Source organism: Elephantulus edwardii, unplaced genomic scaffold, assembly GCF_000299155.1.
Source record: "Elephantulus edwardii isolate Elephantulus edwardi_28Jun2011 unplaced genomic scaffold, EleEdw1.0 scaffold00221, whole genome shotgun sequence".
Classification (NCBI taxonomy): Eukaryota; Metazoa; Chordata; class Mammalia; order Macroscelidea; family Macroscelididae; genus Elephantulus; species Elephantulus edwardii.
Genome location: NW_006399971.1, coordinates 1,202,794 through 1,216,608, shown reverse-complemented (window position 1 = coordinate 1,216,608; position 13,815 = coordinate 1,202,794). Strand labels below are relative to the sequence as shown.

The window sequence follows — 13,815 nt, the reverse complement described above, 5'->3', positions numbered from 1 at the left end:
TACAGCAGTGGGTGCAAGTGTGTCTGAGATGATGAGGATGGCGCAGGAGAGGACAGGGTTCAGGTCTGGTGTTGATAGTGTCACTGTGAGTCATAGCTGATTCAACAGCACCTAACAACAACAACAGCTTACACAGTAACTATGACAGCACATCAAAAAATGGATGGAGGACACATATTTAATGTTGTGTAAAAAGCCAGATATAGAAGAATACATATTTATTATTCCATTTATTTCAAGTTTACACATGGATATAACTAATATATAGTATTAAAATCAGGATAGTGGGGAGGGAGCAGGAAATAGTGGTTGAACATGGCAGCTTCTGCGGTGCTGATATCCTATTATTTTAACAAGGTGTAGTTACACCCAGGTGATCACTTTGTGGTAATTCATGATTTGTATCCTATTCCAGTGCATTTTATTATATGTATATTATTATACTTCTAAAAAAGATTTAAAAAAATGTATATTCAGCATAGACTTATGTCACTCCACCTCCATCCTCTTAGAGTAGTCATTTTTATTAGTTTCTGGGCTCTCATTCTAGCCATTCTTTTTATGAAAAAATGAGCGTAAGGTGACTTACAGGATTTGTATGTTTATTTCTCCCACTACTCTCTTCCATGAATTATTATACATATACACGACTGTGCATGTAGCTTTTATTCACTTACCAGAGTATCCTAGAGACCACTCGAGTTGGTGCATGGCTGCAGCTGCTCTTGTTGTTAGGTGCCACTGAGTTGGTCTGACTCGTAACGCCCCTGGGAACACAGATGTGAACCGTGCTCTGTCGTGTGCCCTCATCACATGCAGGATGCCCGGAGCGTGGAGACCTTCTTTATTCTTTCTCCAGCTCTCTCAACCACTTCTGTCTGATGATAACTTACACATATTTGTACAACTCAAGGGACTTCTCTGGTGACCCTGGCTAGGGCTAATGACATTACTTTCTCTAATATTGATACAACATCTCTATGATACTACAGTGACCTTTCAACATCAATGGCATTGCCGTGATGGAAACAGAGAACATGATTCTGGATTCTCCATGAAATGCTTCCAGCTCGCAGTGTGGGTGTTGGTGCCTCCAAGGCCAGGTTTCTCCATTGGAAGGGGCAGCTAGCTTCTCTGGAAATTCTGCAGAGCATCCAGTGGCCCCACCCCTGCAAATTTCTGGTTTTGGTGGTGGTGTGGCTTCTTCTCTTTCATCCTGGCGTAAAACTCAAATGACGTTTGAGGAGCAGAGCTGCTCCACAGAATAGAAACACAGCAAGTTTTTATGCTGAGTAACCTCATCCTTTGTTTACAAATGTGTATGAAAAGAAAACAATTATTAGCTATTAACAGACAAAACCATACAACATGGACATGTAGGACCAACACGGAAAACAAGACAGCTGGGGAACTAATTTCAGAGGAAGCTGAGATAATTTAAAGCATGAAAAAGAACTTTTTAAAAAGTAGCATTCTTAGAATTATTTGAGAAATGACACTCATAAAATGAAAGCAGATTATGATGAAGAAATAAGAAACAACAAAGAGTTTTTAGGGAGCTCTGGTGCCCTAGTGGCAAGAAGCTGCGCTGCAGTCCCTAAGACACAGGGTTCAAGGCCACCAACTGCTCCATGGGAGAAGGATGGGCAAGCTCTTCCCTTGCGATTAACTCCCTCTGAAAACTCACTGGAGGGTCACCTATGGGTCAGTTCTCTGTGGTACACAAAAACAAAGAATATTTTATAAAATTTGAGGTATGATGAGAATAGTTGTAGAACATGATTTAATATAATTAATAGTACTGAACTGTTCATGTGAAAAATGGTACCTAGCTGAATGCCAGGGAGCTCTGCTTGGCCTGGTGGGTAAGGAGGCGTGCTGCCAACCCAAAGGCCAGCTACTCTGCAGGAGAAAGATGGACATTCTCCTCCCATGTCCTTTACAACCTCTGAAAACCCACTGAAGGGTCAGCATTCAGTCAGTTCAAACTCAACAATGGGGGAAAAAGCTGAATACTGTGTTTTATGTATAAACGCCATACCTCTACTAGAAAAGAGATGATGAGTAAGATGAAAAATGAAAAAACTTACGTAAAAAGTCAAGTGAATGTCCCAATTTGGCCCCCAAAAAGCAAAGGGTTAAAATTGAAGTGGAGACTCAATCTGGGAGATAATAATCTGTCTAATAACAAGAAAATAACACTGTTGTGGAGAACAGCCAAATACAATGAAAGGAAAGGGGAGGAAGAAAAAATAAAGAAACTTTTTCAAATCTTCAGGTCATGAAAGCTAAGTAAGATGAATGGAGAATACTTCCACTTAAGAACTGGGAGACTCAGGGGAGACGATGTGGTGAGGAGTCACCAGAGACCTCAGGGGACATGGAGAGACTGGACAGCTCCAGGGGCTTGTAAGCCCGACATGCAGCTTGGGGGCTGTCTTTTGAGATAGATCAGGCAGGGAGAGGGCGGTACTTTCTGCCTCTTTGTTCTGTAGTTGGAGGGGTGCGCTGGGACCCCTTTGGCTCAAGGCTTTGGCTGAGCCTGGGGCTTCAGTGGTCAGGTCTCTGGGCCTGGTGGCTGGAGCTGGCTTTTTGTGTCCTCTCAGGTTATGCTCCCGTCACTGGAATGTGCCACCCGGTCCGCAGCTGCACCCTGAACCATGAGGATGGCTTCTCCTCGGCATTCGTGGTGGCCCATGAGACCGGCCATGTGTAAGTGGCCCAGCACTCCTTGTTCACAGGGACAAGTGCCCACTTGTCCTTTATGTCCCTGAGAGGGACCCGCTGAGAGAACATCTCAGGACGTGATGTTCTGGGCTCCCAGCTCTGTCCAGGGAGCAGGATGTCCTTTTCTGCTAAAAGGACAGATCAGGTCTTGGGCTGGGCAGGAGCTGGAGCTGTACCACATGTTCTAATTTAAACTCTGGGAAAGGGGACCAGTTACCTCATGTTCAGAGCAGTAAGCAGGGACCTAGAGGTTATTTCCAGGGGTGAGAGAGCCCAGCCCCTGGCCCAGGTGCCTTTCTCACCACACACTGCTGGGAACTCGCCCAGATAAGTGTGCATCTGGGGAACTTGCACTGCAGACGTGGTGAAACTGTGCTCGGCCCCAGCAATAACATTCAGAAAGAGCTGCCTGCAGGACTCTTTCTCACCTCTGGGCTGGACAAGGACTTCCTCTCATCTCTAGAAGAACTCCTCTTGGCTGTAAGAATCTAGCTGGAGGGGACTCTGGTTGAGAGCAAACTGGACTGGTTGTGGTCATGAGAAGTCAGCTGGCTAAGGCCCAGGGGCAGGCCTGGCCTTGGGGAGGGGTGGCATTGCTGGATCAGTGCAGACAGGAGAGGGTGCATTGCGGCTGCCTGGGCTCCCTCACAGGCTGGGCATGGAGCACGACGGGCAGGGCAACCGCTGCGGTGACGAGGTGAGGCTGGGCAGCATCATGGCGCCCCTGGTGCAGGCCGCCTTCCATCGCTTCCACTGGTCCCGCTGCAGCCAGCAGGAGCTGGGCCGCTACCTCCAGTGAGTATCAGCACAGCTGCCCTGGGTGTCCCTCAGCCTCCAGGCATGGTGTGTCTGGGGTCTGCCCCTCCTGGAACCTGCTAGCCACAGCTTAGAAGGGAAATATCTATCATACTCCCCAGACCCCAAACCCAGACCTGCTGGTCTACCAGCCAGAAGTGCAGGCGGTGGGGGTGGGAGGAGAGAGGACAGAGAAGGCCACATACCTGCTCCCATGGTTGGGATCCTGGGCAAATGGACAGGACAGTCTCACCTTCCATGGACCTCTGAGTCCCTGGGGTCTGGACAGGCCAGGTCTGGGGATTTTGCTTCAAGGCAAAAGAGTCAGTAGAGACTGAGGCAGCACAGAGAGGCAGGTGTGTGGGGGCAGGCCCTCCCTGAGCTCCAGCTGCCTCGAGGCGTCCCGTGCCACCTTCACAGCTCCTATGACTGCCTACGAGATGACCCCTTCGCTCACGACTGGCCAGCACTGCCGCAGCTCCCGGGCCTGCACTACTCTATGAACGAACAGTGCCGCTTCGACTTTGGTCTGGGCTACATGACGTGCACGGCGGTGAGTGTGCAAGCCAGCACCGAGGGCTGGGAGGGGAGGGCTGGGAGAGGAGGGCTGGCCCAGTCATGGCAGGTTTCTAGAAGGCATGCTTCTAGGAATTAAGGGACAGCTTCTAGGACTTGGGAGGAGGTTTGAGGACAGAGTAGCCCTACAAGAAATCCCAGTATCTTCTCTGCTCCTATCCACTCTTCACCCAGAGGACACCAGAGCCTTCCTGGCTGGTCCAGATTGGTCCTACAAGGGACCCACAGAGCAGAAGGGCTATGCCCAGATGTGACCGGATATAGTGAGAGCCCAGGAGGGCCTCCTGAGCTGGTACAAGAATTCAGAGGAGCTTTTTTTGAGGGAAAAGGGGCAGAAAGGCTAAATGGGAGGAGAGGGCATGTGGAAGGGAGGAATCTCACCTCCAGAGGCCTGGTGGAAAACAGGATAGCATGCAAAAGAGCAGCAGTTGTTCTTTGGGCTAAATGTGAGCAAATCTTCGTTATGCCAATGAAGGATGTTTGCTGATCAAGGCTACCCAGTGGGAGGTAATGGTAGATTCTCATCTCTACTGCATGAAGTCAATAAACAAAACAGTCCCATTTTACAGATGAGGAAACTGAGTCCTACAGATTTTAGGTAACCATCCTAAGGCCACACAGAGAGGTGAGCAAGTGGTGCAGCTTGGGTATTAGTTAGTGCATGTGGCCTAATCTCTTGCATGGTGGGCTTCAGTCTTTTGGCAATGAGAACTCTGGGAAGGTTTTAATAAGGGCATGGCAAGGCCAAATTGACATTTTAATTACTCCCTCAGGGACATGTCAGGGTCATTAGGACAGGGAGCTGAATGACCAAGGAAGAAGTTATTGTGAGGCCCAGGGGACAGACAGGGCTCGAGTGAGGGTCAGGGGTTTTGGGAGGAAAAGAAAGACTTCCTGGGATATCAGTAGGACAGTCCATGATTGGTAGGTGGTGGGCCCCCACAATGACTGTCCCTTGTATCCAGCAGCCCTGAGACCTGGGAAATCCCAGGCAGCCCTCATGCCAGGCTCATGCCAGGCAAGAGGGTATGGGGGTGGGGCAGTATGTGAGGAGGCTGCAGCCCCTGTACTGCACACAGTTCCCTTGGCCCCAGAACCACACATTACCAGTGCAAGTGTAGCATCAACCTCAAAGCCTGTGTAACTCAGCAGCTCCATCTGGGTGCCTACAGTGGTGGGAAGTGGCCTGTTGAGCTGCTCCTGCGTGTTCTCTTGCAGTTCCGGACCCTTGATCCCTGCAAGCAACTTTGGTGCAGCCACCCTGACAATCCCTACTTTTGCAAGACCAAGAAAGGACCCCCCCTAGACGGCACCATGTGTGCAGTTGGCAAGGTGAGTAGGGCTGAGCTGGCAGGTGAGCAGACAGGCTTCATCTGGGGCTCAGTGGTAACACTCTCAGCAGACCCCTTGCCTCTTCTTGAATAACACACCTGTACCCCACAGGTGCTTCTGTACTCCTGTGCTGCCAGTGTACCAATTTCTTCAGGAGCAAGCTCATCCCACTATGCTTCAAGCCCACCCCTCTATAAATCCTCTGAGGAGCCTTTCCAATCTTCTCTACAAGTTCTGGAGTCCAAATAGTCTCCTGGTCACCTTGCCTGAGCCCTCCCTGCCCCGATGATGACAAGTCACCTCACAGACTGGGAGCTCCTTGAAATCAGAATTGGGGTTGCTGAGTTCTTAGCCCAGCATAAGGTTTTGCCCTTACATCCGCCAGGGCCTCACCCTTTGTTTGGACAAACTGGTTCCAGCATCCTGCCTGCTGACCCAGGCTCACTTCCACCCTCTGGTGGTTCTAAGAAAGAAGAACTTCTCTTTCCCAGGCCTGATTCCCATTGGTTCAGTTGAAATTACATGTCCATCCCTTGGCCAATCATTCACTGGGGGCAAGATACGTAGACTAGCCTCAAGTGGTTGGAAACCACACAGATCAGTATGGAGTGAGGGTGAAGGGGGGGCTCCATTATATGCCCCACAAGGGCATGCTGGGTGAGGCCTCTTAAAATCACCTGGGCTTAGAGATCTTTGTGGAGCCTTTTAATGATACAGATTTCCAGGTTCCCAGACCTGAAGAATTTGGTTCAGTGGGTTTGAGGTAGGCCCAGGTTTGTTTTCTTTTTGCTTTATTCATGGTTGTTGTTGATCTTGAGTTATGCTCCAGTTGGTTTTGACTTTATATTACCCTCATGTGACAACGTAGAACTGCCCCATAGGTTCTTGCTTCAATGAGCCTTTGCATGGATTTGAACTGCCAGCCTTTCAGTTAACAGTTGAGCACTTGACTCTCACATCACCAGGGCTTATTTTTAATTGTAGTAACATAATAAAAATTCACCATTTTTATCATTTTAAAGAATACAAGTCAGTAGCAGTACATTCAAGATCTCCAACCTGTAGTTCCAGTGATGAGGATTTTCATCACTCCAAAAGGAAATCCCATACTCCTTCCTGCTAGCCCTCAGCAACCTTTACTCTAGTTCCTGTTTCTAGATATGCTTATTCTGGACATTTTATATAAATGCAAGCACTCAATATTTGTTCCTTTGTTACTGTCTTCTTTCACTCAGCATAGTATTTTCAAGATTCGTCCGTGTTGCAGCATGTATCAGAATTTAATTTCTCTTTATGGCTGGAAAATATTTCATCACCTGGTTTTAATTGTTTTTTTGTCAAACGTTCTTCTAAGTGGTATAGCCCTGGGTGTCCACTTGCTGTACGGAGGTAACTCGTGGTTGCTCTGCTGCTAAACGCTGTGACACTGATGTGTCAAATATGATAACGGTTACCCATGGTGGACAGTTTTTCGTGGAGCTTCCTGATACTAAAACAAGCTGGAAAGCAGGAGTTACATCTACTTCTGAAATGGCCTGCCTCCGGAAACTCTGTGAACGTGGAGAAACGATGAAAGTTATCCAAGTTCATAGGGTCACTATGAGTTGTCTACGATCGACGGCATTTAATGACAACTACATATTATTGTTGTTATGTGCTGTTGAGTCAGCGGCGACTTACAGTGGCAGGTCTGACCCTTGTTCTCTCCTGTACCAGCCTCACTATCTCTGATGCGCTCCCAGCCCATTAATACAGTCCCCGTGTCAGTCCATCTTGTTGAGAGTTTTCCTCTCTTTCTCTGACCCCTGATCTTTCCCAGCATGGTGTCTTTTTCCAAGAACTGGCCCCTCCTGATAACATGCTCAAAGGATGTGAGAGATGACATTTCACCATCCTTGTCTCTAAGGAGCACACACTTTCTCCAGGATAATTTGTTCTTTCTTTTGGCATTCCATGGGATATTCAGCACTCTTCTCCAACACTATAATTCAAAGGTATCAATTTTTCTTCTATCATCCTGATTCATTGTCCAATGATGGCTTGGATCAGGGACATTTTAGTCTTTAAAATGATATTGTTGCTCTTTAGCACTTGAGAGAGGTATGGAGTGACCACATTTATAGTTACCCAATCCTCTTGTTTGCAGACAGTAGAGAGGTTGCCCCCTTGTGGTGATTGTCGGTAGTGCTGCAATCAACATAGGTATACAACTGTTCCTTTGAACGCCTGGGAATTTATTATCTTTAAGAAATTTCCAAAATAAAGGGGAAAAATCTGGTGTGAAAAACAACATATGCAAACTTTATGAACTTTGCATGTAAACCAGTATAAAATTTTTTTTAAAGCTTTACAAATCTAAAACAAACAAACATTTTCCTTGTCATTCAACTGTGTCCTTAAGCTTACTGAACTGCTATTCATGCCAGGTGAGACCTGGCAAAGCCACAGTGACCAGCAGTCCTCTTCCCCACAGGAGCGTTCTGGAAGGAGCAGGGTCGGGAGCATTAATTCCACTTCTTGACTCACTAGTCAGGCTGGGCCACGACTCTAGCAGGGAGATCAGGACAAACTGAGTAGGAGAATGAAGCAACTCAATATGGACACCTCCCTGACCCTGTCAGACCAGGCAGAAGGTGGACAGAGTGGGAATAAGGTTCTGCACAGTGGGCCCACCCCAGGGAGTAGGAACCAATGAGAATCTCTCTTGTGTTATCTAATTGGCCTTCACCTACAGTGAGCTGACCACTGAGAGAGAGGGGGGACAGAAGGATGCCTGTGCCCTCACTATGGAGTGTGTGCCTGTGCCTTGTCATGTGTGTGTGCGCGTGCGTGCGTGTGTGTGTGTGTGTGTGTGTGTGTATCTCATGAGGAAGGTGGGTAGTTATGATTAAAGTGCCCCTCCACACAGAAACCACTGACCAGGGCTGATGACTTTTTTTTTTTGGCAAGACCCATTGCTCTAATTTAATCTGTTGTTATTCTTAGGTCAAGTCAACTATGACTCACCATTGACCCTGTGAACAACCTTGCCCTATCATCCTGCACCCTTCTCAGAATCTCTGATACGCTTGAGCCCATTGATATAGTCACTCATACCCTCCATGAATCAATCCATTCTCATTGAGATTCTTCTCTCTCTCTGATCCTCCGCACCTGAGGTCTTTTCCAAGGGCTGGCCTCTCCTGGCAACATGGCCAATGTGAGAAATGGAGTTTCATAATCCTTGCTTCTAAGGACCATCCTGGTGGTACTTCATTCAAGACAGACTTGTTTGCTCCTTTGGCAGTTCTTGGGCTAGTCAGTCCTCTTCTCCAGCACTAATCAAGGAACTGAAATTGCCATTTCATGTGTTTAAAAAACAGCCATCCCATTGTTGATGAGACAGAATTCAAGTCCAGCTCAGCCACCTCTTGGTCATGAAGCACACAGGTGGAGACTGAGGTAGATCACTGATTCCCAGGACCTCTGGGGTCCTGCAGTCCCCAATTCCCATGGACACTAGTAACTCAGAGACTGTCCCTCAGAGGTGCCAGGGACCCTAGCTCACTCCCTTACTTCCTCCTTTCTTCTCAGTTCTCTTTCTGTGGAGAAACCCACTAGCATTTCTGTGTCCTCTCCCAACCCATGGTTAAGTGAGAGGAGCTTTGGTATGAGAAATGAAGCAACCTGGCCTAGGAATGAAATGGCCACCATCACTGGTGGACAGGCTAGATCCAGGCCTGCCTCCTGAAGGGATTGCTGGCTCTGGGCCTGGGTCTCCATCCAGCAGATGGGGATGGAGCCTTTGACTTCTTGTCAGAGCCCAGAGAAGGGAGACTTCAACAGTATCCACCAATGCGGTGCCTCTCAGGGACTCAGACTGATGCCAAAAGCTGGCCTGGGTGTGTTTCCATCGGTTTTTAGAGGGTGAAAAGCCTTTGTTAGGAAGGATGTTGAGAAACTTCCCAGAAGAGATGAGGACAAAGGTAGTGGAGTGAGAAAGGGCTTGCAGGGAAGTGAGGACCAGGAAGGGGGCACACAAGTGAGCGAGTCAGACGTGGAGGGGAACACAGGACCCAGGAGACAGACCTCAGGCCGAGGTCAGAGGCTTTACTGGGGGTGATCTCAAGGTCAGCACCTGTGGGAAGCGTGAGGGGCTACACAATGATGGAGGCATGGCAGAGGCCTCAGCCTGACCCACGGGGAGGGCTTGAGCTGAGCTGGCTCTTTAGGAACATCCTGTTTGAAGAAATGTATATTCCCAACACTAATCAGATAATGGTTAGGAAAAGGGAAAATACTGGTTATACTTGAGTTAGTTACCTCTGCGGTTGGGAGCAGTTCTAGAAGGGACCTCAACTGCAAATCCCAGGCAACCAGCACACTTGGCACCTGGTGCCTGAGTTCCTCAGACCTGGACAGGGTGCTGGTGGGCTTCCTGTGTCCACGACACTAGGGGTGCCCGGGGAAGGAAGTGGAGCCATGGCCTTCCTAAACAGAGGTGTGTGTGAGGAGAGAAGGGGAAAAGCCCATGCTGTAAGGCTCAGTGTGACAGGAGGAGAGGATTTTGGAAGGATTAGCCGCAGTCTTAAAGGGCCTTTGATGTCAAGCCAAAAAGCCTCATTTTCATCTTTCCACCAGTGGGAGCCATTGAACTGTTTTGAGAGGAGGACAAAGACAGATTTACTGTGAAACCAGTGATACTCCAGCTGTAAGACCCTCTCACTGATGTGGTTTCCACACAAAGTCCTAGGAAGTGCCTAGGAATGGTGATCAGTTAAGATCCATTCACTAGAAGCTGAGGACTAGACTGACAGATTCCTCTGAGCACATAGGAAATTTTATAAATGTCACTGACCAATGTGGATTATACTGAGAATAGGGAAATAGGCATATGGGAGACACAGGAATCTTAGAACCTTGGAACACCCCTGGTGGCAAGATATCTGTTATCCATAAACTTACTCAAAGTTTACTTTGTGCTAAGAATCTTGTTACGGTAACTGAAGTCCAGTTTGCAAAATAAGTTTATTTTCCACGTAATCATTTATTCATATTTAGTTCTATAATATTAATCACAATATCCATAATTTAACCACACTTCTCCCTCTTTCCCCCTGTGATTCTCATTTCCACTAATCCTTCTATACTAGTGTCTGAGCTTTGTACCTGAGCAAATACTGCCCTTTTTTTCTAATGGGGCCGATTATTCTAAGGAGTGAATGCATCTGGTGTCATTGCTCATCGTATAGGCTGAAAGCGGAGCCACAAGGGAGGATGACTATTTGTTATTGTTTAGGGGCTCCATCAGTTACAAATGGATCAATCAGCTTAGCCTTTTTAATGTTTTATAGTTTTGTTCCTCATTTTAACCATTTCTATCCAGATCCTTCTACTATGATTCCCTTTTGTGTGATGAGCCAAAGGAGCCAGACACCACCTAGCTCTTCTAGTCTCAGGGTGGTGGAGGTCGAGGTCCACACAGCCCATTAATCCTTTGGTCTAGTTACTTATATGCATCTTTGTTTTTCTTCCTTGTTCAGATAGGGAAAGATCAATAGTTGCATGTTCATTATGGGAAGAATTTTTTACTCAAAATAATTTTGTCTTTCTCTCTCTCTTTGCTCCCCCCTCCCAAGGGGATAACTCTAAAGTCTTGAAAATTTAAAACCCAAGCAATTGCAATGTCCTTGTTATATAAAAGGACCCTTACTGACATAGTGGTCAAAATGCTTAGCTGCGAACCAAAAAAAGTTGATGGTTCAATCCACCAGCTGCTCTGCAGAAGAAATATGTGGCATTTTGCCTCCTTAAAGATTTACAGTTTTGATAAGGCCCGGCGGAAGTTCTGCTCTGTCCTGCAGAGTTGCTATGAGTCAGAATCAGCTCAACCACAGAAAGTATTATTTTAAGTCTCCACCTCAGAATTTGTACAAGTAAGTGGTGGGATGGACCAGACCTGTTCTTGGTCTGATTTCGGCTAACTTAGGGGTAAAATGATTCAAATAACCATGAAGAAAGTTAGTCATTGATTAATTTTCTACCCTTTGTTTCCTACTTTCTTCCTTAAAACTCATTTTTATTAGCTCAAGATGTCTTCTGAACAGAAGGCATCTCTGTGTGTGTTCAGATTAACTGATCAAATAAACCCTGTTTTTTTGTGCTTTAATTATTTTGACTCTTCCTCTGTGACACAGTCTCCTGCTGGCCGCAGTAGAGTGGTTGTGTGCATTTTGAGAGTCTGGCTAAGGGGACAACACACTTGAGGTACTTTTGTTGGCTTATTTCTCTGTCTTTGTTCTCCATTTCTTCCATGTTGTTGTTGCTATGTGCCATCAAGTTGCCTGTGACTTATAGCCACCCTATTTACAATAGCCCTACACCCTGTCCTGTGCCAATCTCACTGTCTCTGACACACCTTCCCCCATTACCCCAGTCACTGAATCAATCCACCACATACAGGATTTTCCACTCCTGCACTGTCCTCCCACCCTCCCAAACATGATGTCCCTTTCCAAGGACTTATCCCTCCTTGAAACAGGTTCAAAGTATGCTTCAGAATCTTTTCCTCCAAGGAGCAGCCTAGTTTAACTCTCTCCAGGATGAACCTGTTAGTTTTCTTAGCAGTCCTCAGTATGTATATTCAATACTCTTCTCCAGCACCACAGCTCAAAGGCATTAATTCTCCTTCTATCCTCCCTAGTCATTGTCCAGCTCTAAGTTATTGTAGCTATCCAGGTGCAATTGTAGGAATAGCTCTCGGGAACTATCATTTTGGAAACTCACTCAGTGTTATCCCTCAAGTATCACAGAATATGTTCGAGGGGCAGCTCAGTTTCCTCAGGTCTTTGAGAAAAAGCTGCACCTCCAAAGGACAAAACAAACTACTGTAACAGAGAATGTGAAAATCTAGAGTTAGAGAAAGAAAAGGGAAGAACTCTTACAGTATGAAAGAATTTAAAAATAAATTCAAGCCTTGAGTTGTTGTATCTAGGGATCCTTTGGGGAAAATCTTGAATGATTCAGGAAATATCTAAAGAAAATGGAAGGAATACACAGTCACTGTAACAAAAAGAATTGGCTGACACTGAAAAATTTCCAAAAGTGCTATAGGGTGATGAAGGATGAAGTTCAAGCTGCACTGAAGCCATGGGGTGGGGGCGGCCCCAGGAATTAATGGGATACCAGTTGAAATGTTTCAAATGACAAGTGCAGTCCTGGATGTGCTCACCAGACCATGGCAGTAAATTTAGAGGACAATGACCTGGCTGAGTGACTGGAAGAGATTTATGCTTGTTTCCATTCCAAAAAAAGGTGACCCAGAAGAATGTGGAAATTATTGAACACTATCATTAATATCACATGCAAGCAAAACACTGCTAAGGATCACTCAAAAACAGCTAGGATAGTACATTGACAGTGAACTGCCAGAAGTTCAAGCTGGATTTAGAAGAGACTGTGGCACTAGGGATATCACTGCTGATGTCAGGTGGATCCTGGCTGAAAGTAGAGAATACTAGAAGAGTATCTATTTGTGTTTACTGATTATGCAAAGGCATTTTACTGTGCAGATCGTAACAAGTTGTGGCTGACATTGAGAGGAATGGGAATCCCATAACAATTAATTGTGCTCATGTGAAACCTCTACTTGGACTAGGAGGGGAAAAGTGCTTCAAGGCTATATTCTCTATATCTGTTTCATCTGTATGCCAGGAAGATTATTAGAGAAACTAGATACTGTAAAGTGGAAAGTGGCATCAGTATTGGAGGAAGACTCTTAGTAACTTTTGTTATGTAGATGACACAACCTTGCTTGATGAAAATGAGGAAGTCTTAAAGCACTTGTTGCAAAAGATCAAAGACTGCAGCCTTCAATACAGACTGTATGTCAACATCTAGAAAACAAAAATCCTCACCACTGGACCAATGGGTAGCATCATGATAGATGTAGAAAAGGTGAGAATGTCCGTGACTTCATCTTATCCACAATCAATACACTTAGTCCCAGGAGTTAGGAGTTCAGGAGACATATTGCACTTGGAAAGTCAGTAGTCAGGGAACCCTCCAAATTATGGAGGAGTAGTTTGTCAGTATGAGAACCAAGGTGCGCCTGATTCAGGCCATGGTCTTGTCAATCACTTGCTCTGCATCTGAGAGCTGGACAGTAACTAAATATGACAGAAGAGGAGTGGATACTTTGGAACTGTGATATTAGAGAAAAGTTATGACTATCACATGGACTGCCAAAAGAACAAGCAGATATGTCTTGAAGGTGTAGCCATAGTGCTCCTTGGCGGCAAAGATGATGAAGTTTCATCTCACATACTTTGGACATGATGCTTGTTGTTAGATATTGTCGAGTTGAGTATGGCCCATAGCAATCCTATAAACAACAGACTTGAACCC

The 13,815-nt window shown here is 46.2% G+C and overlaps 1 protein-coding gene across 1 annotated transcript in view; it reads left to right on the top strand.

Annotated features, from left to right (window-relative positions):
- Positions 1–13,815, top strand: part of ADAMTS2 (ADAM metallopeptidase with thrombospondin type 1 motif, 2) — a 346,237-nt gene that overhangs the window by 269,852 nt on the left and 62,570 nt on the right. Inside the window, exons 7-10 of the mRNA XM_006898109.1 lie at positions 2,607–2,712; positions 3,379–3,522; positions 3,943–4,075; positions 5,317–5,430. Of these exons, the coding sequence (XP_006898171.1) occupies positions 2,607–2,712; positions 3,379–3,522; positions 3,943–4,075; positions 5,317–5,430 (497 nt within the window). The remainder of the gene's footprint in view (positions 1–2,606; positions 2,713–3,378; positions 3,523–3,942; positions 4,076–5,316; positions 5,431–13,815) is intronic.